The sequence below is a fragment of the Bos grunniens genome, chromosome 14 (genome assembly GCF_055505025.1).
Source record: "Bos grunniens cultivar Pamir isolate PY7600 chromosome 14, Bosgru_T2T1.0, whole genome shotgun sequence".
Lineage (NCBI taxonomy): Eukaryota > Metazoa > Chordata > Mammalia > Artiodactyla > Bovidae > Bos > Bos grunniens.
Genome location: NC_141178.1, coordinates 4,108,837 through 4,131,037, shown reverse-complemented (window position 1 = coordinate 4,131,037; position 22,201 = coordinate 4,108,837). Strand labels below are relative to the sequence as shown.

At 37.4% G+C, this 22,201-nt stretch overlaps 1 protein-coding gene across 5 annotated transcripts in view; it reads right to left on the bottom strand.

Moving 5' to 3' along the window:
- RALYL (RALY RNA binding protein like) overlaps positions 1–22,201 on the bottom strand; it is an 829,453-nt gene that overhangs the window by 451,264 nt on the left and 355,988 nt on the right. For all 5 annotated transcript variants that reach the window (XM_086335788.1, XM_086335791.1, XM_086335790.1 and 2 more), the window contains exon 2: positions 15,201–15,479. In XM_086335788.1, coding sequence (XP_086191914.1) covers positions 15,201–15,456 — 256 coding nt within the window. In that variant the 5' untranslated portion in view covers positions 15,457–15,479. The remainder of the gene's footprint in view (positions 1–15,200; positions 15,480–22,201) is intronic.

Sequence of the window (22,201 nt, the reverse complement as noted above, 5' to 3'; positions counted from 1 at the left end):
CTTGGGCTTCCCAGGTGGCATTAGTGGTAAAGAACCTGCCTGCCAAGGCAGGAGACATAAATAAGATGCAGGTTCGATCCCTGGGTCCAAAAGATGCCCTGGAGGAGGACGTGGCAACAGAGTCTGGTATCCTTGGCTGGAGACTCCCACGCACAGAGGAGCCTGGCAGGCTACAGTCCATAGAGTCGCAAAGAGTCGGACATGGCTGAAGCCACTTGGCATGCATTGCATCACTGTTTCTGGGTGTCTGACTTTGAGAGACTGAATCCCCCCTCAAGGGGGCCACAGAGCCTTCTCTTTACACCAACCCCATTATAATTACTTCCTTCCTTGGGAACGTGCAACCGCCCCTTTTTCTTTCTCTGCCTTCTCTTCCTCCTCTTTCTCCTTCTTTCCCTGTCTTTCTTTTTCTGTTACACTTTTCAATGGGGGTAAAAGGCCCTTTTGGACTTCTCTAATGGCTCAGTGGTAAAGAATCCACCTGCAGTGCAGGAGGTGCAGGAGAGGTGGGTTGGATCCCTGGGTCAGGAAGATCCCCTGGAGGAAGGCACACCCAGTACTCTTGCCTGGAGAATCCTGTGGACGGAGGAGCCTGGTGGGCTGCAGTCCATGGGGTCCAGAGAGTCGGACACGACTGAAGCAACTGGGCACAAAAGGGCCTGTAGTGAAACCCACCTGTTCCTATAAATGTTCATTCATTCGCCCAGAACACATGGAGCATTTATCATGAAAGTGTCAGCACACGCCAAGGTGCCAGAAAGATGCATATAAACATGCGTTGTCCATGTTCTCAAGGAACGGACCTGTGGGGAGAAGGAACAGGCACCAATCGCAAAATAGTCAGTATAAAAATAGAACTGAAAAGAGATATGCACTAGAAAGGGATGCCAGTAGTTTTGAGATATCAAAGTAGGTTTCTTTAAACATTTGACCTGAGATCTGAAGGACAAACAGCCACTGAAGGGAGTGCTAAAGTGGAGAAGTGAGGTGGGACGGCGGGGAGCTTGGTAAGGAAGCATATTCCACAAGCTCAGACAGCGTGTGCAAAAGTCCTGGTGACGGAGAGAAGACGACTTGTTCAAAGAACAAGCTGACTTCGATGGAGCACCGAGAGAGGCTGAGAGGGCAATGTGGTAAGTCCACAGATGGGCAGAAAACAAATCTCAGGGAAAGTTGAAGGCCACAGGCAGGGTTTCAGTCTCTTTTCTGAGCACAATGAGGAACCACAGATAATTTTTTATCAAAGGGTGATATGGTTAAATTTGTCTTTTGAAAAGATCTCTCCGAATGCAAAATAGTGGCTGAGAATAAAAGCACTTTTGAAAGCCATTACTCATAGGACATGCCTGGGGTATTACCAGCATGGAGCAATACTGGTGTATTACCAGCATTTGTTTCCTTACTGCTTTGTCCATATTCAGGATTGTTCTCCAATATCTCTTCTTATCAACTCATTTTCCATCACTTCTCTCATGGTCCGGATTAAAATTATTCACCATATTTACTTTAAAATTAGCAATCCTTTTTCATGCACTTTCTTTGAATTCCTTAAGCAATTTCAGGAGATTTATAGTGTAAATGCAAATTAATCTAATTATCTATTTTATGTTCTTTCTTTTAAGCTAGACTTTGAACCTCAACAACAGGAACCTGTATACAGGTGTCATAGCAAAATGGTTTCGACCGATAAATGATTTTTTTAGTGTTGGATTTCTCCTACTATTAATAACTGACTTCCTAAGTTCGTAAATTGTGCTCCTGCAACCATCATGAGTGAAATTATCTAAAAATACAGACATTACAAATGTTTATTTATAGGCTGTCTGTAATCAAGCCAACTGTAATCAGTGCAAATTGGAACTGATCTAGACTTAGTCCCAACCTCTGCATGATATTTCGGTACAAGATGACACTTTATGTGTGACCTCTCATATAAAAATTGTCAGTATTAGACATTTCAAATGTTTATTTCATCTCTCACATAATGTGTTTGAGAAAAAGTAGTTCCACTGGCTAAATTTGGATTAAAAATATAATAAATATTTCTAACATTAACAAAACCTAGAATTCAATTTCAACGAAGTACTAAGAGGATTCTCTTTTAAATTTTTAAATTTAAATTATGTTAAATAACCAAATTGAAATGCATTTTTGTAAAGAGCTGTGCATTATAAAAATTATGTTTTTTAACAAAACATATTCAGAATAACTTCACAGTTAGATTCTGATTTTCTAAAATCCCCAAGTACTGTGGATGAAATGCAATTAATTGTTCTTTTCCACAGTTCAGCAATCATTCATTACATATCAAAGGCAGGACACCAGGGATAAAAAAAGGGCATCACTTTTTCAACTGTAGCACAAAAGATGTGTTAAAGAACTGAAGATGTATACGCCAAGAAAATTAAATTTTTCCCACATTTCTTCCTTATCATACCCACAAGGCATGCTGTGGGTACTAGGAAGGCAGCAGTACACAAAATCCATCTCTCCACCCAGTTTATTTATTTAAAATCCTTTAGGGGAGGAGCCAAGATGGCGGAGGAGTAGGACAGGGAGAACACTTTCTCCCCCACAAATTCATCAAAAGAGCATTTAAACGTCGAGTAAATTCCACAAAACAACTTCTGAATGCCGGCAGAGGACATCAGGCACCCAGAAAAGCAATCCAACTCTTCGAAAGGAGGTAGGAAAAAATATAAAAGACAAAAAAAGAGACAAAAGAGGGAGGGACGGAGCTCCGTCCCGGGAAGGGAGTCTTAAAAAGAGAGAAGTTTCCAAACACCAGGAAACCTTCTCACTGCCGAATCTGTGCCGAGCTTTGGAAGCACAGAGGGCAACATAACAGGAAGAAAAAATAAATAAACAATTAAAACTCGAAGATTGCGAGTCCTACGGTAACTCCCCCAGTGGAGAAGCAGCGCAGACGCCTGCAGGCGCCATTAACAAGCGGGGGCTGGGCAGGGAGGCGCAGCGCGGGCTGCATCGCTTAGAGTAAGAATCTGGCCTGAATACCCTGAGCACTATCTGAGCGAAATAATTTGGGCTAACAAACCAGACTGTGGGATATCTACTACGCGAAAAGCCAGCCCCAACCTAAGACCGCCAGGCCCGCGCACGGAACAAAGAATTGAACAGAGATAGCCGGCTGCAGACCTTCCCCCTCCGGTGATAGGCAGCCAGAGCAGGAAGGGGGCAATCGCAGCCCCAGAGAGACATTATCTATAAAACTGTAAGCAGGCTTCTTTGCTAACTAAAACTCCTTGGGGGTCTGGACGGTTAACATCTGCCTAAGAAGGTGCGCCGGTTTTGCGCCCAGATAACCGAGTGGCGGGGAGGCGATAAGTCGCAGCATTGGCGCTCGCCAAACACCTCATCACTTGAGCTGCTCGGACCTGGGAAGAGCACAATACTCAGGCCCAACTGAGTCTGCGCCTCTGAGGACTATCCGAGTGCCTGAACCTGAGCGGCTTGGACCTGGGAGGTACATGCAACCCAGGGCCAGCCTCGGACTGTTCCCGGCGGAACAACCTAGAGCCCGAGCAGTGTGGGCAGAGAGGCTACACGCGCAGTGAGCGGGGGCAGACCCAGTGTGGCTGAGGCACTGCGAGCGCACGCCAGTGTTATTTGCTTGCAGCATCCCTCCCTCCCTCCCCACAGCGCGACTGAACAAAGAGAAGAAATACAGTTCCACCCATCAGAACACTGACACAAGCTTCCCTAACCAGGAAACCTTGACAAGCCACCTGTACAAACCCACACACAGTGAGGAATAGCCACAATAAAGAGAACTCCACAAACTGCCAGAATACAGAAAGGACACCCCATACTCAGCAATTTAAACAAGATGAAGAGACAGAGGAATAGCCAGCAGATAAAGGAACAGGATAAATGCCCACCAAACCAAACAAAAGAGGAAGAGATAGGGAATCTACCTGATAAAGAATTCCGAATAATGATAGTGAAATTGATCCAAAATCTAGAAATTAAAATGGAATCACAGATAAATAGCTTGGAGACAAGGATTGAGAAGATGCAAGAAAGGTTTAACAAGGACCTAGAAGAAATAAAAAAGAGTCAATATACAATGAATAATGCAATAAATGAAATTAAAAACACTCTGGAGGCAACAAATAGTAGAATAACAGAGGCAGAAGATAGGATTAGTGAATTAGAAGATAGAATGGTAGAAATAAATGAATCAGAGAGAATAAAAGAAAAACGAATTAAAAGAAATGAGGACAATCTCAGAGACCTCCAGGATAATATTAAACGCTACAACATTCGAATCATAGGGGTACCAGAAGAAGAAGACAAAAAGAAAGACCATGAGAAAATACTTGAGGAGATAATAGTTGAAAACTTCCCTAAACTGGGGAAGGAAATAATCACCCAAGTCCAAGAAACCCAGAGAATCCCAAACAGGATAAACCCAAGGCGAAACACCCCAAGACACATATTACTCAAATTAACAAAGATCAAACACAAAGAACAAATATTAAAAGCAGCAAGGGAAAAACAACAAATAACACACAAGGGAATTCCCATAAGGATAACAGCTGATCTTTCAATAGAAACTCTTCAAGCCAGGAGGGAATGGCAAGACATACTTAAAATGATGAAAGAAAATAACCTACAGCCCAGATTATTGTACCCAGCAAGGATTTCATTCAAGTATGAAGGAGAAATCAAAAGCTTCTCAGATAAGCAAAAGCTGAGAGAATTCTGTACCACCAAACCAGCTCTACAACAAATACTAAAGGATATTCTCTAGACAGGAAACACAAAAATGGTGTATAAATTCGAACCCCAAACAATAAAGTAAATGGCAACGGGATCATACTTATCAGTAATTACCTTAAATGTAAATGGGTTGAATGCCCCAACCAAAAGACAAAGACTGGCTGAATGGATACAAAAACAAGACCCCTACATATGTTGTCTACAGGAGACCCACCTCAAAACAGGGGACACATACAGACTGAAAGTGAAGGGCTGGAAAAAGATTTTCCATGCAAATAGGGACCAAAAGAAAGCAGGAGTAGCAATACTCATATCAGATAAAATAGACTTTAAAACAAAGGCTGTGAAAAGAGACAAAGAAGGTCACTACATAATGATCAAAGGATCAATCCAAGAAGAAGATATAACAATTATAAATATATATGCACCCAACACGGGAGCACCGCAGTATGTAAGACAAATGCTAACAAGTATGAAAGGAGAAATTAACAATAACACAATAATAGTGGGAGACTTTAATACCCCACTCACACCTATGGATAGATCAACTAAACAGAAAATTAACAAGGAAACACAAACTTTAAACGATACAATAGACCAGTTAGACCTAATTGATATCTATAGGACATTTCATCCCAAAACAATGAATTTCACCTTTTTCTCAAGCGCACATGGAACCTTCTCCAGGATAGATCACATCCTGGGCCATAAAGCTAGCCTTGGTAAATTCAAAAAAATAGAAATCATTCCAAGCATCTTTTCTGACCACAATGCAGTAAGATTAGATCTCAATTACAGGAGAAAAACTATTAAAAATTCCAACATATGGAGGCTGAACAACACCCTGCTGAATAACCAACAAATCACAGAAGAAATCAAAAAAGAAATCAAAATTTGCATAGAAACGAATGAAAATGAAAACACAACAACCCAAAACCTGTGGGACACAGTAAAAGCAGTCCTAAGGGGAAAGTTCATAGCAATACAGGCACACCTCAAGAAACAAGAAAAAAGTCAAATAAATAACCTAACTCTACACCTCAAACAACTAGAAAAGGAAGAAATGAAGAACCCCAGGGTTAGTAGAAGGAAAGAAATCTTAAAAATTAGAGCAGAAATAAATGCAAAAGAAACAAAAGAGACCATAGCAAAAATCAACAAAGCCAAAAGCTGGTTCTTTGAAAGGATAAATAAAATTGACAAACCATTAGCCAGACTCATCAAGAAACAAAGGGAGAAAAATCAAATCAATAAAATTAGAAATGACAGTGGAGAGATCACAACAGACAATATAGAAATACAAAGGATCATAAGAGACTATTATCAACAATTATATGCCAATAAAATGGACAACGAGGAAGAAATGGACAAATTCTTAGAAAAGTACAACTTTCCAAAACTCGACCAGGAAGAAATAGAAAACCTTAACAGACCCATCACAAGCATGGAAATTGAAACTGTAATCAAAAATCTTCCAGCAAACAAAAGCCCAGGTCCAGACGGCTTCACAGCTGAATTCTACCAAAAATTTAGAGAAGAGCTAACACCTATCCTGCTCAAACTCTTCCAGAAAATTGCAGAGGAAGGTAAACTTCCAAACTCATTCTATGAGGCCACCATCACCCTAATACCAAAACCTGACAAAGATCCCACAAAAAAAGAAAACTATAGGCCAATATCACTGATGAACATAGATGCAAAAATCCTAAACAAAATTCTAGCAATCAGAATCCAACAACACATTAAAAAGATCATACACCATGACCAAGTGGGCTTTATCCCAGGGATGCAAGGATTCTTCAATATCCACAAATCAATCAATGTAATACACCACATTAACAAATTGAAAAACAAAAACCATATGATTATCTCAATAGATGCAGAGAAAGCCTTTGACAAAATTCAACACCCATTTATGATAAAAACTCTCCAGAAAGCAGGAATAGAAGGAACATACCTCAACATAATAAAAGCTATATATGACAAACCCACAGCAAACATTATCCTTAATGGTGAAAAATTGAAAGCATTTCCTCTAAAGTCAGGAACAAAACAAGGGTGCCCACTTTCACCATTACTATTCAACATAGTTTTGGAAGTTTTGGCCACAGCAATCAGAGCAGAAAAAGAAATAAAAGGAATCCAAATTGGAAAAGAAGAAGTAAAACTCTCACTATTTGCAGATGACATGATCCTCTACATAGAAAACCCTAAAGACTCCACCAGAAAATTACTAGAACTAATCAATGATTATAGTAAAGTTGCAGGATATAAAATGAACACACAGAAATCCCTTGCATTCCTATACACTAATAATGAGAAAACAGAAAGAGAAATTAAGGAAACAATTCCATTCACCATTGCAACGAAGAGAATAAAATACTTAGGAATATATCTACCTAAAGAAACTAAAGACCTATATATAGAAAACTATAAAACACTGGTGAAAGAAATCAAAGAGGACACTAATAGATGGAGAAATATACCATGTTCATGGATTGGAAGAATCAATATAGTGAAAATGAGTATACTACCCAAAGCAATTTATAGATTCAATGCAATCCCTATCAAGCTACCAACAGTATTCTTCACAGAGCTAGAACAAATAATTTCACAATTTGTATGGAAATACAAAAAACCTCGAATAGCCAAAGCGATCTTGAGAAAGAAAAATGGAACTGGAGGAATCAACCTACCTGACTTCAGGCTCTACTACAAAGCCACAGTTATCAAGACAGTATGGTACTGGCACAAAGACAGAAATATAGATCAATGGAACAAAATAGAAAGCCCAGAGATAAATCCACGCACATATGGACACCTTATCTTTGACAAAGGAGGCAAGAATATACAGTGGATTAAAGACAATCTCTTTAACAAGTGGTGCTGGGAAATCTGGTCAACCACTTGTAAAAGAATGAAACTAGAACACTTTCTAACACCATATACAAAAATAAACTCAAAATGGATTAAAGATCTCAACATAAGACCAGAAACTATAAAACTCCTAGAGGAGAACATAGGCAAAACACTCTCTGACATACATCACAGTAGGATCCTCTATGACCCACCTCCCAGAATATTGGAAATAAAAGCAAAAATAAACAAATGGGACCTAATTAAACTTAAAAGCTTCTGCACATCAAAGGAAACTATTAGCAAGGTGAAAAGACAGCCTTCAGAATGGGAGAAAATAATAGCAAATGAAGCAACCGACAAACAACTAATCTCAAAAATATACAAGCAACTCCTACAGCTCAACTCCAGAAAAATAAATGACCCAATCAAAAAATGGGCCAAAGATCTAAATAGACATTTCTCCAAAGAAGACATACAGATGGCTAACAAACACTTGAAAAGATGTTCAACATCACTCTTTATCAGAGAAATGCAAATCAAAACCACTATGAGGTACCACTTCACACCAGTCAGAATGGCTGCGATCCAAAAGTCTACAAATAATAAATGCTGGAGAGGGTGTGGAGAAAAGGGAACCCTCTTACACTGTTGGTGGGAATGCAAATTAGTACAGCCACTATGGAGAACAGTGTGGAGATTCCTTAAAAAACTGGAAATAGAACTGCCTTATGATCCAGCAATCCCACTGCTGGGCATACATACTGAGGAAACCAGAAGGGAAAGAGACACGTGTACCCCAATGTTCATCGCAGCACTGTTTATAATAGCCAGGACATGGAAGCAACCTAGATGTCCATCAGCAGATGAATGGATAAGAAAGCTGTGGTACATATACACAATGGAGTATTACTCAGCCATTAAAAAGAATACATTTGAATCAGTTCTAATGAGGTGGATGAAACTGGAGACTATTATACAGAGTGAAGTAAGCCAGAAGGAAAAACATAAATACAGTATACTAACGCATGTATATGGAATTTAGAAAGATGGTAACGATAACCCTGTGTACGAGACAGCAAAAGAGACACTGATGTATAGAACAGTCTTATGGACTCTGTGGGAGAGGGTGGGAAGATTTGGGAGAATGTCATTGAAACATGTGAAATGTCATGTATGAAACGAGATGCCAGTCCAGGTTCAGTGCACGATGCTGGATGCTTGGGGCTGGTGCGCTGGGAAGGCCCAGGGGGATGGTATGGGGAGGTTGGGAGGGAGGAGGGTTCAGGATGGGGAGCATGTGATTTTTTTTTTTTAAAATAAATCAAAGAAAAAAAAAATAATTAGACAAAGGAAAAAAAATAAAAATAAAATAAAATCCTTTAATGTGTTCAAATAGGGAGAAGGCAATGGCACCCCACTCCAGTACTCTTGCCTGGAAAATCCCGTGGGCAGAGGAGCCTGGTAGGCTGCAGTCCATGGGGTCGCTAAGAGTCAGGCACGACTGAACGACTTCACTTTCACTTTTCACTTTCATGCACTGGAGAAGGAAATGGCAACCCACTCCAGTGTTCTTGCCTGGAGAATGCCAGGGACAGAGGAGCCTAGTGGGCTGCTGTCTATGGGGTCGCACAGGGTCAGACACGACTGAAGCGACGCAGCAGCAGCAGCAGCAATGTGTTCAAATATCACTTCTCCAAGCAAAGGATAAAGGGCATTTATCAGGTAAATTTTTTCAGAAGGTCAACTGTGCCCTGGGAATAAGAAGAGATCTCAATGGAGAAAAGAAGAGAGGATCATTCTGAAATATGTCACAGACTGTGGTCACAGCTGGCACGATACCACGTGCCACACAAGTTTGAATGAGTGAAGTGTGAACTGAAAACAAAGGCATAAACTTTAAGTAGCACAGGAGAGGGGAGAAGGCACCCTAGTAAACACGTCAAATTCACAGTCAGGTTTGGGGCATGACTTGATCACAGATTTAAAAAAGAATGGAGACATTCAGTGCAGTTTGAGGAAATAGATATTGTTCTTTGTTTTTTGTTTAATCATTCTGGAGTAACACATATATAGGCGTCTAATCAGAAGGGAAACATATCACCTTAATTACTAGTTTATGTGCTATAAGCCTTTAAGGGAAACGACTTCAGCAAACAAACTATGTATTCTATAAAATAGTCCTTGGGCTCATTATCATGTTGGTAAAATGGCTAGACCATGGAACTAATTCAAGGTGTCTTCTCATAAGTTATGGTATAAATTTTAGGAATGTTGTCAGCATAGTATGAATAAAAAATCCAAGAGAGAAAAGTTAATCAAAACATTAGACTGTGACCTACTTTCAAAATTCAAATTAGAGTTCCAATATTTTGAGCTCTAATTTCTGAGCTCCCTTAGTACTCTGTGCACTATAATTTTTTGGTAGAATCCAGCAATTTAAAAAATAATTTCTCATTTTATGTGAATTTGAGAAGAATGTAAAATATATACTTGCTTAAAATTTCAAATGAGAATTTGATGATAATTTCATGGTTAAAAGATGTTTTCACCAGAAGATACAGAATATTTTATAATACAGGTATATGGAGTTCTGGTTCTTAACTGTTCAGGTATACTAATGTAGTCAAGTGAGTGAAATCATCTTGACTGGGTCTGCAGTGACTGACTGGCACTTGGTTGAAAGATATTTATGTCAGTGGTTTTATCAAAGACAGACACTGAAATTTGGCAAGTTGGATGAAGTTTTCTCTGCTACTCAGCTGAGCAAATGACTTTGAGTATAGAAGACAATGACATGAAAATAAACTCCAGCTTTGAAGATAATAGGCTCAAGCTCTCCTAAATGAGATTTTTAAATATTAGAATAAATAAGAATACTTGTACACATGGCCTTGGAGGTTTGGAAATCATTAGTACTGATAGTATAATGGAACTTACATAAGGATCAATCGCTAAGAAAGCAGTCATCAATACAGGAAGTTTAGGAAGGGCACTGTAACTGCCATTTAGAATTGGGAGAGCAAAGAGCTGTGCAAAAGCAGTTCAGATGGAGATTTTCAGAAGGCTGATTATAACTCTTCTAGTTATTTGGACTCAAAGATTTCTCCACATATCCATCTTCAGCCAACACTCTTCTCATGCTATATACTTCCCCAGGGTGAGCTTATCCATCTCCATAGTGTTAACACTGTGTTGATGACACACATTTTTTACTTTTAGTCTAAATCTCTCTTCTTAGTTTGAACTTGCAAGATTCTATGAGATACATACACCTGGATATCCTGAAGTACATCAATCTCAATACATCTATTCAATTCTGAACTCACTGTCCTATGAAAAAATCTTTATTCCTTTGGAAATCATTCTCCACCATCCTCGTGATCCACAAGGCAATTCAACAGAGAACTCAACCAGAAATATGGGAATCATTCTTGATTCTTCTTTCTTTCTGGCTCACCCATTTTTGAGAACTAGCCATTAAGTCTTATTGATTCTACATCATTTTCCTAATTTTTCCCTCTTCATTTCTATAATTTGAAACCTGGACTCTTTTAGTAGTCTCCCAACACATGTCCTTGTTTCTAGCTTTATATCACATTAATTAATCCATCAAACTGCTAATGGATTATTCTTTCAATAAAAAATTTTCAACAACTTAAAACATTTCAGTGTCTCCTTACTTGCAGACACAAAATGGCTGTTAATATTTTCCACTTGATAAAAGCTAGGTTTCATCACATGCATAATCAATTCTCAGTTTAAGGGTATACCTATAATTCCATAGAACTATGAGAACTCACATTAAGATGTTTAATTTTTTTTCTGATACTACTGAAGTTTAATTTCTAAATTGCATTATAAAAAATTTAAGCACACGGTGATGTGAAGATTGTTTCTACTTAGAAGTTACTTGAATACACACTGAGATAAGATAATATAGGAAAAGTACTAGCCCAGTGCATGCCTTAATAGTAATTTTCTTCTCATTATAAATAAAAAGAAAAATATTTATACAGGTTGAGGTACATGAAGTTAATTATCAATTTTATGTGACGGGGTCTATTATTTGATCCATAATCAATTCACTTGAAATTAAGAGCTTATAAGGTTTAGTAGGAGCTGCAAATCATAAACAATCTCATTGAGAGTCTAAAATTTCAAGAAGCAAGTGATTTGACCTACACCTAAGTATCCCCCTGTCACCAAAAACAAAATATATAAAGCCAGAAGTGGGTATACCTCCTGGAAAGCTAAGTATTTTCTTCAGGACCAGCTGTCCTATAAGGAACATCTGGAAGACAAGCCTTTGCCTGAGTCTCTAGCAATATGGTTTAAGACCAGGTCGGTATACTGAAACATGAGTCCTGAAAAGCAAAAGTTATGAAGCTATAAAACACCTACTTTGTATGAAAAGGCATTCTGATTAGACACAAGGAATGAGAGACTAGATTTCAATTACAGTAAAGGAATGAAGTCTTTTACTTGGATTGAGGCAGAAAGGGTGATTAAGACTGATTAAGTCATGTGCTGAGATTAAATGGAGGACACATCTGAGACAGAATTCCAGAATGACTGAAAAGGGAAAACTGGCCTCTTATCATAAGCATGGCTTAATTCTGTGGCTCTCAAAGCACAGTGATTTGGCGTCATCATTCTCCCCCCTTGGGTAAGTAAGGCGCTAAATGTTTAGTGTGGCTATTGCCTCTTCGCCACTGCATTTTTCTCTGATAAAGGCTGGTGATGGGTGTTTGGACCAAGGATAGGTGGCCCCAAAGGATGCCTCATTGGCATATGGATTATTTTGAAATAAAGTGCAGTTGATGCAAGAGGGACGCTGAACCACTTCTCTGTCTCTCTAAAGTCAGGAAATAAATCTCTCTCATGTGAAAGGTGCCCTCCCTACACTTGGGGGAAGAAGGACAGCCTTATTTGCAGAGACAGGGAATTCAGGCAGAAAAACCTGTGTGAAAGCAGCTCTTCTCACTTCTTTACTAATGTACTACCCAAGCTCAAACTTTGTTTAAATTCCTTACTAATTAAGTCCCAAAGCCTGTTTCTTTGTCCCACCAATTCTTTGCAAATTTATTGTTTTATTTATTTCTGTCTAAAAATGTATAAAAGCTGCCTGCTTTGGCCATTTCTCAGGCAATTCTGTGAGACCTCCATGTGACTGAATTACAATTTGTTTCTTTTTCTCCTGTTAATCTGAGCTGTGTCGATTTTATTATTAGCCCACTCACAAGAACTCAAGATGGGTAGAGGGGGGAAATGGCCCCCTCTCCAACGTAGGAAAAGGGACTCTGGGAGATTAGCTTTTAACTGACTTTATATTGGCAATTATTTTTTTTTAATTAGTAATTAAATGCATTTCTACAAATATGTACTAGTTTTATAATAATCATGATACAGGTAATAAATGGTTATTTCTCTGATACTTGGCTCAGATGTGGCCCTGAAGTAGAGATTTCAATTTAGAAGGTAAGGCATAATTGGTCAAAAAATTCCAATATCAAGGTAAAGGAGCAGAATGGTGACACTGAAAACAAAGGACAAACATAGAAACTTACCACTATATTTTGGAAGGCTTTATTTTTCTTTAAAATACAGAAAAGTTAATTGGAGAAATATAAATAAAACTATATTCCTATATGGTAATGGTATTCTGAGGTTTTATTGCAAGCACTTACATAAAACTTCTTTTATCCCCTCAAAACTGATACCTAAGATTTTACTCTCACTATATTGAATTCCACACCTTCTCCCAAAATTTTTATAATTAAATTATATACCTTTAATGCAACATTCTTTACACTCAGCTTGCTTTGTCTATGCATTTTTATCTTGTTTCTTTTATATGCACCTTCATCTTTACATTGGTGGACATGTTAGAAGTAACATCATAAATTAAAATCTGTAATTGCAGGGAGTTCCCTGGTGGCCTAGTGGTTAGGATTCTGAGCTTTCACTTCTTAGCCTGTTTGCAGTCCCAGGCAGGAGTACTGAGATCATGCAAGCCTCACGGCATGGACACAAAATATCAAAAAAATGTAATTCCAGATACATGAGGGCCATGAAAAAAAATAAAAAGTATAATAATCCAATAGACAATGCAGGTAAGAGGGCAGAAGACTATTTTATTTTAGATAAGTCGGTCAGAAAACCCTTTCAGAGAAAGTAGAACTTGAGAATGGCATACAATAAAACAGGGAAAAATAATTAGAAAGACCTGTCTTCTGAGCAGAGGGAACAGTAAATCCAAAGCCTCTGAGGCAGGAACAGTTTTTGAATGTCTGAGGTATATCTATCAAGACAGCCAGTGACACTGAAGTGGTACAAGGCAGAGAGAAGGCGTTGAAGAGGTGGTAGCATCATAGCCATGGCAGAGAATAGAAACTTTATTCTGGGAGCAATGTCAATGTATTAGAGATGGAAGAGAAATTAATGGCGTAATCTCACTTATGTTTTTAAACGGGTATTCTTGCAGGAGTGGAAAGAGACAGACCAATTAAGGGGTTATTTCAGGAGTCCCCCTGAGATAATGGTGGCCTGTATAAGATGGCTATTGGTATAGATTTAAAAGTCGATTGGTTTTGGGATATACTAATGGTGAGAAACGTGACGATGGATTGTATTCGGAGTGTGAGGGGAAGAGAAGAATCAAGGTTGACACTCAGGATTTCATTTGAAAACTGGATAAATGAAGCTTCCACTTACTACAGTGGAGAAGTGTGAGGGTGGAGACAGTTGTGATGTGAAAAATCAGGAGTACTGCTATGTGCTCTAGGCATATGAAGCCAACATGCTTGTTGGATATCCAAAAGAAGACAATGTATAATCAGTTTAATGCAAGAGTCTGAACATGACAAGAGATATAAATTAGAGAATCACTGAGGTATTAATTCTACTTTTTACTTAAGTAGAAAAAAGATTGTCTAATTTTTTATTTTTATCTGCATACTTACTACAAAACATTTTCTCCTAAGAATTTTCTTTTTACTTCAGACTGTATGCTCCTTTCTTTGAAGAAAGAGTTATATTATTTTCTGGATATGAGACATAAATCTGATTACTGCACATGACTGAAAAGGCATGATGGACAAGAGAAGAAAGGGTAGTTTATACTCCTTTTCCAGTTCTCAGGATTTACTTCTTTTTGTTATTTTCTATCCCTTCTCCTCCCAAAATAAAAACAATAAGTGAGGGAAATACATTAGCCTCTCAGAATAAGTACTATAAGTATAAAAATTAATTATTATGATTCTTTTGCTTCACATAGTATTTCCTGGAAGATAAGACATTAATCAAGTCAAACAAAGTTAAATGTGATGCATATCTTTCACTTGCCTATTAAGCCTGGTGGTGGTACTAAGTATTACAAATCAACCTTCATCTCAAACTTATAACTTGTAGAGAAAATGAGACACTTATAATTAGTATAATATGAGAACAAGAAAACAATATCAGTTATAAATGTAAGGGCGCTCTAACTGGTTAAGGGATAAATACCGTGGTAGTACTGGCTTTTCAACAACAACGTTATGTCCAAGTGTGCTTGGAGAGTAGAACTCTAACGTGAAGCCACAGTCAGCAGGACTTACCAAGTGGTTGGCCTGCAATGATCCTGGCGTTTTCTCCAGCCACTGCCGCTCTTGCGTGGCGCTCACTCATGTACTGTACAAATGCATAGCCTTTGTGAACTGAGCAGCCAACTATTTTTCCATACTTTGAGAAAATAGCTTCAATGTCAACTTTCTTGACGATGGCTGTATTCAGGTTGCCAATGAAAACACGAGAGTTGATGGACTTAGGGTCATTCTTATTGGTGACGTTGCTGGTCTGTGTTTTGCCAGTCATGGTTGGCTCAGCTTGTTTCAATCCTTAAACAAAAGAAAGACCAAAAGCAAAATAATTAGATTGAATGGATACCCCTGGCTTTCAGCAAGTTTCCAGTAGTTCAGTAGTTACCAGGTAACCTCAAATCCCCAGGTACTATTAATTTTATTGAGAAGAAAATTTGGTAATATAAAAGATGAATATTGCATTGCAAAATGAAGTAGAAAAATAATTGTAATTATCTAGCATACAGTTACAAATACATCCCTGATTAATTTATCTAAAATTCAGGCCTACTGTGTCTAGAAGTATTTCATAACCAAGTTTGAGAAACAAGCCACATTTTCTATTACTGAAAAAGAAAATCCAATATGACTATGGTCCGATGATGGAATATGGTACTGTAATTTATTGTTGAAACCCTGCATTTTTATTTCTACATTTTCTATAATAGGTAGACATATTGGCTGTTTCATTACCCAAATCCTTCTATTGGAAATTAACAATTCATTTCAATAAATAGTGTAGAAGAGAAAAAAGGTATTAAAAATAAAATTTAATTAGAAAATTTAACATAAAAAACATAATTTTGACGGTAAATTATTTAACCAGAATTAGTTCTGTATATTCTCTTTAGCAGAGCCAACATCAGAAGTCATTTAAAAAGAAACAGCGTGTATAGTTAGTTTTCATCAATGATCAACAAATAGTAGAGACTGGGTATCTGTGTGGAAACATCCATTCTCAACCTCATTTTTAATTCATTTAACTGTCAGCTCATATGTTGCCTAAGGACTGCTAGTATTTCTAAAAACTGCTTTCTGAGGTTGGCAGAGTATTTAATTGTGCTTAATTAAACTTAATGAAACTTTTATTTCCAAGTACTCCAGCACTTACAATTTATTTTTTAAGCTTTTGAAAATTCATCCATTCATCCAACAATATGTATTAAGCATGATATATATATATATATATTTTTTTTTTTTTTGGACAGATCTCATCTTCTAAAGTGCCAAAAAATTTAAAGAACTAGTATGGTGAAAATAAAATTTCAGCAAGGATATAATCTCTAATATTGATGATCAATGTTGAATACTAGCTAATGGATAAATTTTATCAGCAACATTATATTTCTGTACAAATAATCTCTTTTACAATGTTACAGCTATAAAATAATTAACAAGTGCATTTTATTTTAAAAAATACTTAAAAATGGCATTTCTAAATTGAGCACTAAAGATGTGGAAATTTTAAAGGCAACTCACTACCTGTTTAAACTAGCTAATTCTAAAATCAAGAGCAACTGTGTATCATAAAATGTTTCAAATTAGGTTATTAATTATGAATTCTTAGATTACTAAAATTTTACTAAGTATTGGACACATTATATATATATATATCTGCTTATAATGAAGGTTGACTTCATAAACAGAAATTCACATAAAAATTAAAAGTATGGCATCAGTAAAAACAGGGACTATATTGTTGCCTTGTTTTATCTTAGCTACATTTAGAGCTTCCTTTAAGAATTTCTCAAGGTTAGGGCTGAAGGAAAGGAAAGCTGATAGTTTTTTTTTTCCTTAGTTTTGCAATTGGAGCTATTGCGTGAGTGAGTGAGTGTGTGTGCCTGCTCAGTCATGTCTGACTCTTTTGTGAGCCTGTGGACTTTAGCCCACCAGGCTGCTCTGCCCATGGAATTTTCCAGGTAAGAATACTGGAGTGGGTTGCCATTTCCTTCTTCAGGGGATCTACCCAGATTAGGCATCAAACCGGTGTCTCTTGTGTCTCCTGCATTGGCAGGTGGGTTCTTTACCAACTGAGCGACCAGGGAAGCCCATGCCTCAAGCTAATGCTCTGAGAATCAATTCAAACAAAAAATAATTAAGGTGTACACATGTATTTTAAACATTCAGCTTCTTCATATAATTTAGTAGATTTTAAACACACTGAGGAGAAAAAATAAGCTAAATATCCTGTTTGTGGCTCCAGAACGTATTAAGGATTATTTTTCTTACAACTCTAAGTCAACATCAGTAATGCTATACATAGAAGTAATATTATTACTTTTTGCTCTTATATGATGTATACTTTTAGAAACACCATAAAATTACTTTCAAGAGTTAATGATTCTTATAGCTGATGTTTTCTTTCTTGGGCAGGAATAAATTGGTCAAAATGCAAACACAAGAATTGTTAAATTAAGTTGTAAACATGGCTTACAGATCCCAGTGGTCTGTCTTTGACAGTAAGCCTGGGTCAAATTTAAAATGGGGGCACAGTTCCACTCTGAATTTTCACTGTGTCAACATGCTTTCTCTGAGACCATCCTTATACTTTATGCAGCTGACTCTCATAACTGTAAGTCCAAGCTGCCATTTTATAATTCCATTTAATGACTTCTGATCACCTTAAATCTGTATGTATTTAATCTCTCACAAGAAGACTGACTTGCCAGTTTCTATCAGGTTTTAACGACAGGTTTTTGTCATTGTGCTGTACACTATCAACATCCTCTGTAAAATTAAGTTTTAACATGATGTAATATTCAGCTTGTGATTCTGTTACATGAATCTTCATCAGCTGAAGACCTCCACTTTCAGCCCTGATGGATTAACAAGGGTTAAAGTAACTCTCTGACTCAAACAATTGAAAAATAAGGCTCATGTACACGAAACAAAGGGTTTTTTCTGACATAAAAGCCACAGGCAGTGTCAAACTATGGTATCTGAGCAAAACAAACAGAAAATAAAGCAAGTTCTAGGATAGCCTTAGATTTTTGTCTGGAAAGTATATTTCATGTCTAAAGTTGGTCTCTGTGTGTGTGTGCATGTGTGTGTGTGTGTGTTTGAGTGTGTGTGTGTGTGAGGTGTGTGCACACACGTGTGAGTGTGTGTGTGTGTGTGCATGTGAGTGTGTGTGTCTGAGTGTGTAAGTGTGTGTGTGTGAGCGTGTGAGTGCGTGCATGTGTGCGTGCAAGTGTGAGTGTGTGTGAGTGTGTGCGCGTGTGCACATGTGTGTGTGAGGTGTGTGCACACAGTGTGTCTGTGTGCGTGCGTGCATGTGTGTCTGTGTGTGTTAGTGTGCGTGTGTGTGCGTGCAAGTGTGAGTGTGTGTGCATGTGTGTGAGAGTGTGTGTGTGAGTGTGTGTGCGCGTGTGACGGCATGCATGTATATCACTGAAAGCAGACAGCGGCCTTACTGAATTTAAGTGGTAGATCAGTATTTAAGGCAGGAAACTGTGAGGCAGATTTCTAGAGAGAAGAGAGCTACACAAAGAAGCAATCCCACAACTGTCTTACAGATCCCTTGAATCTATGCTGATTCCCAGGATACGCATGCAGTGGGTGAATTTCTATGAGGCGGGTTAAAAAGTTACTGGAAAGCTGTGAGCTGAATGCCTCCCAGAACCACAAAAGGCTGTGAATCATTCAGCTCCTACCAGCAGCAGTGGAAAGTCCAAATAGACATCTTGAAGCATTAAATTTAGACATCCGAAGGGTCAGGACTTAGTAATGGGGATAAACAGTTCTTGCAGCCCAACTCAAGGACCACCCCAACACAATTTAAAAACAGCTCTCACGATGATCAAGCTAAACCAAAAGCAACTGTCTATGAGAGCAAAGCATAATATTCCTTTTTGAAAACTAGAACCCAGACACTAAGGAATAAAACACAAAATCTTTAAAATCTAATTAAAACCTCTTAGATATCCAAAGATCAGAAAACATGACGGATAATCAGGAAAGAAGTTAAAGATATAAAAATAATCAAGTGGATCATATAAAGACAAAACCTATAATATCCAAAATCAAAAATTATACTTGATAGACGTTATACCTTAAGAGACTCTAGAACAGATTTGTGAATTTGAAGTTGTAGAAAAAGTGAATATCCAAAATGTATCAAAGAGATTAAACACTGGGACTTCCCTGGTGGCTCAGTGGTAAAGAATCCTCCTGCCAAAGCAGGAGACATGGGTTTGATCCCTGGTCGGGGAAGATCCCACATGCCATGGAGCCACTGAGTCTGTGCGCCACAGCTAATGAGTCTGTTTCGTAGAGCCTGGGGGCCATAACTACCGGGGCCACGTGCGGCAGCTACAGAGTCCCCACGCTCTAGAGCCCGCTCTCCGAAAAAGAGACCATTGCAGTGAGAAACCCCGGCACTGCACCTAGAGAGGAGCCCCCAATCACAGCAACCAGAGAAAGGCCTGTGCAGCAGCAAAGGCCCAGCAGAGCCAAAAATAAACAAATAAGTAAATATTTTTTTAAAAAAAGATTAAACACCAGAAAATAAATAGAGACTCAACGAATCATACAATAGTATCAATTATTTAACAGACATATATCTAGAGTCCTGGAGAAACAGAAATATTAAAATATTGGCCAAAAACCTACAAGATTTTATAAAATTACATGATCCCATAGATTCCAGAATTTCACTGAATCCTAAGCAGGATAAACAGAAACAAAACCACACCCAGACACATCATAATCCAGCTACAGAAAACCAGTGATAAAGAGGAAAACCAAGGAGTTCTCAGGAACTGGAAAATGCCTACATTCTAAAGAGGGGGGGGGGAATAAAGGACAACAATCAAAGTAATGTTATAACTTCAAAAAAATTGATAGGTTAAAATGAACTAAAATGTATTTAGTTGAAAGTACAACTAAACCCAAAATTTGTCTCTTTATTTTTAAGTTGAAGTTTGAATGGAGTTAGTGGTAAGTGTCACAGAGAAGGCAATGGCAACCCACTCCAGCGTTCTTGCCTGGAGAATCCCAGGGACGGGGGAGGCTGGTGGGCTGCCGTCTATGGGGTCGCACAGAGTCGGACACGACTGAAGCGACTTAGCAGCAGCAGCAGTGTTAAGTGTCTATGAAAACTGTAAAGCTCCACTGCCTACAGAACCTTCTGTAGTGATGCAAGAACTCCACATCTGCACCATCCAAAACGGTAGTCAGTGTCCGCAGGTGACTTTTCAGGACTTAAAATGTCGCTTCTGAGCTTAAGGTACTAAGGTTTTAATTTTACTCAAATAAAATTAAAGTAAAATTTAATGGTTTTCTCTACCCAAAAGGCTAACAAATCTCTGGTCTTTCAAAAACATAAGGTGAATATAAATAAGAAAAAAATTAGCTATTTGTGTATTTTGTGGTATGATATTGGTGCCAGAAACTTATGAAAAGTTATGGTCTTAGAAATATTTTAGAAGAAAAACAAAAAGTCAAATAGCTACCACATGAGGACTAATTTAAGAGTAGGATTTTCATTCTGGAAATATAAACTGAGTTGGTGACTGTTCTGTAAAATCTTAAAGAACATGTTTAGAAAAAGATGTTTATTTGTATTTGAAAGATATTTCTACTCTCTAATCTAAAATATATACATTAATTATGAATTAAAGGCAATGTTAAAATGTACCTAAGAGAAAATATTTTTGGAACAGGCAAAATTAACAGGTCAGTAAACTATACCCTTCTTTTCATTTTATGGTCCTGAATTTACAATCTAAATTTTAGATTCATTCAGACACTCATGAGAAATACCCAGGTATTCAAAAAAGTCAGCCAACAATATTAACACACACTGTATTCAAGAACCTGAAAAGAGATTAAAGGGATCCAAAAATGAGTTTATAAAACCAAATTATACCATAAAATTCATCATCTGCTGAAATTTAAACCTAGTACTCAAAAAAAAATCATAAAAAATAAAGTAAAACCTGGCAAATGCTGTAAGATATAAAACTAACGTTGTGATATATGAAAAAAAAAAGAGCATATGAAGAGCAAAGATAACTTCTTGAAGCAAATGATATAGGAATTAACCATTAAATGATATTCAGAATTCACTGGGCATCTTTTTAACTTCTCAGTATTTACAGAAAGATGTTTTTCAAATACTTTAACTCACATACACATTCTTGATTTTTTCATAAAATGCGTTGCTATAAATTACTTCGATTTATAATTAGAAAAACAACTGAAATGAAATAAACTAATGTATTTAAGTATCTCTTCCTGGACAAAATAAACCAAAAGAAAGTCAGAATTTATTCTTTAGAAAACCATCCCCAATTCAGAAGTATATAACTTATATCCACCTGCGCAGTGACAATTCTTCAATAGATCTTATAAATAAATGCTATTTTGTGAAAATAGGACAATCACCAGTATATCTGGTGATACCTCTACCATTCTTCAAGACAAATGTCACAATTACAATTAAGATTCAATTCTTAAACCTCGAACTGCTCCCTACTTTGAAATAAATCAGAGCAACTTTTCAAAAGTAAAGATTTTTAGGGGATATGTGCAATGTAGGAAAAAAATATAACTCCAACCTGAAAAGATACTTATTGTTAAAACTTTGATGTATTTTTCATTTCTTTCTAGCCTTTAATAAAAATTGTAAATTACAAAAAAAAGTCATCATAATTTACTTGCAAATAATTTATATCCAAGTGCCATTACTTATTACTGCAATACCCATTTTATTGTGTTATTAAATAACCTTAGGGGGTTTAACAAATAGTTGCATGGTAATAAAGTTATAGCATAATACTCTTCATTCTCTTCATGAATATTAAGCTTGTTTCCAATTTTTCAGATCGCAAAAAATCTCAGATGGACATTTTGGCAAATTCTGGGTAAAAAAAAAAAGATAAAAAAGATGTTTTTAAAGTTGTTTAATTATCAATGTTCAGCTATTCTCCAGAAATACTTCACACTGCTCCTCTCTCCCAGCAGTGGCTATTTTAGGA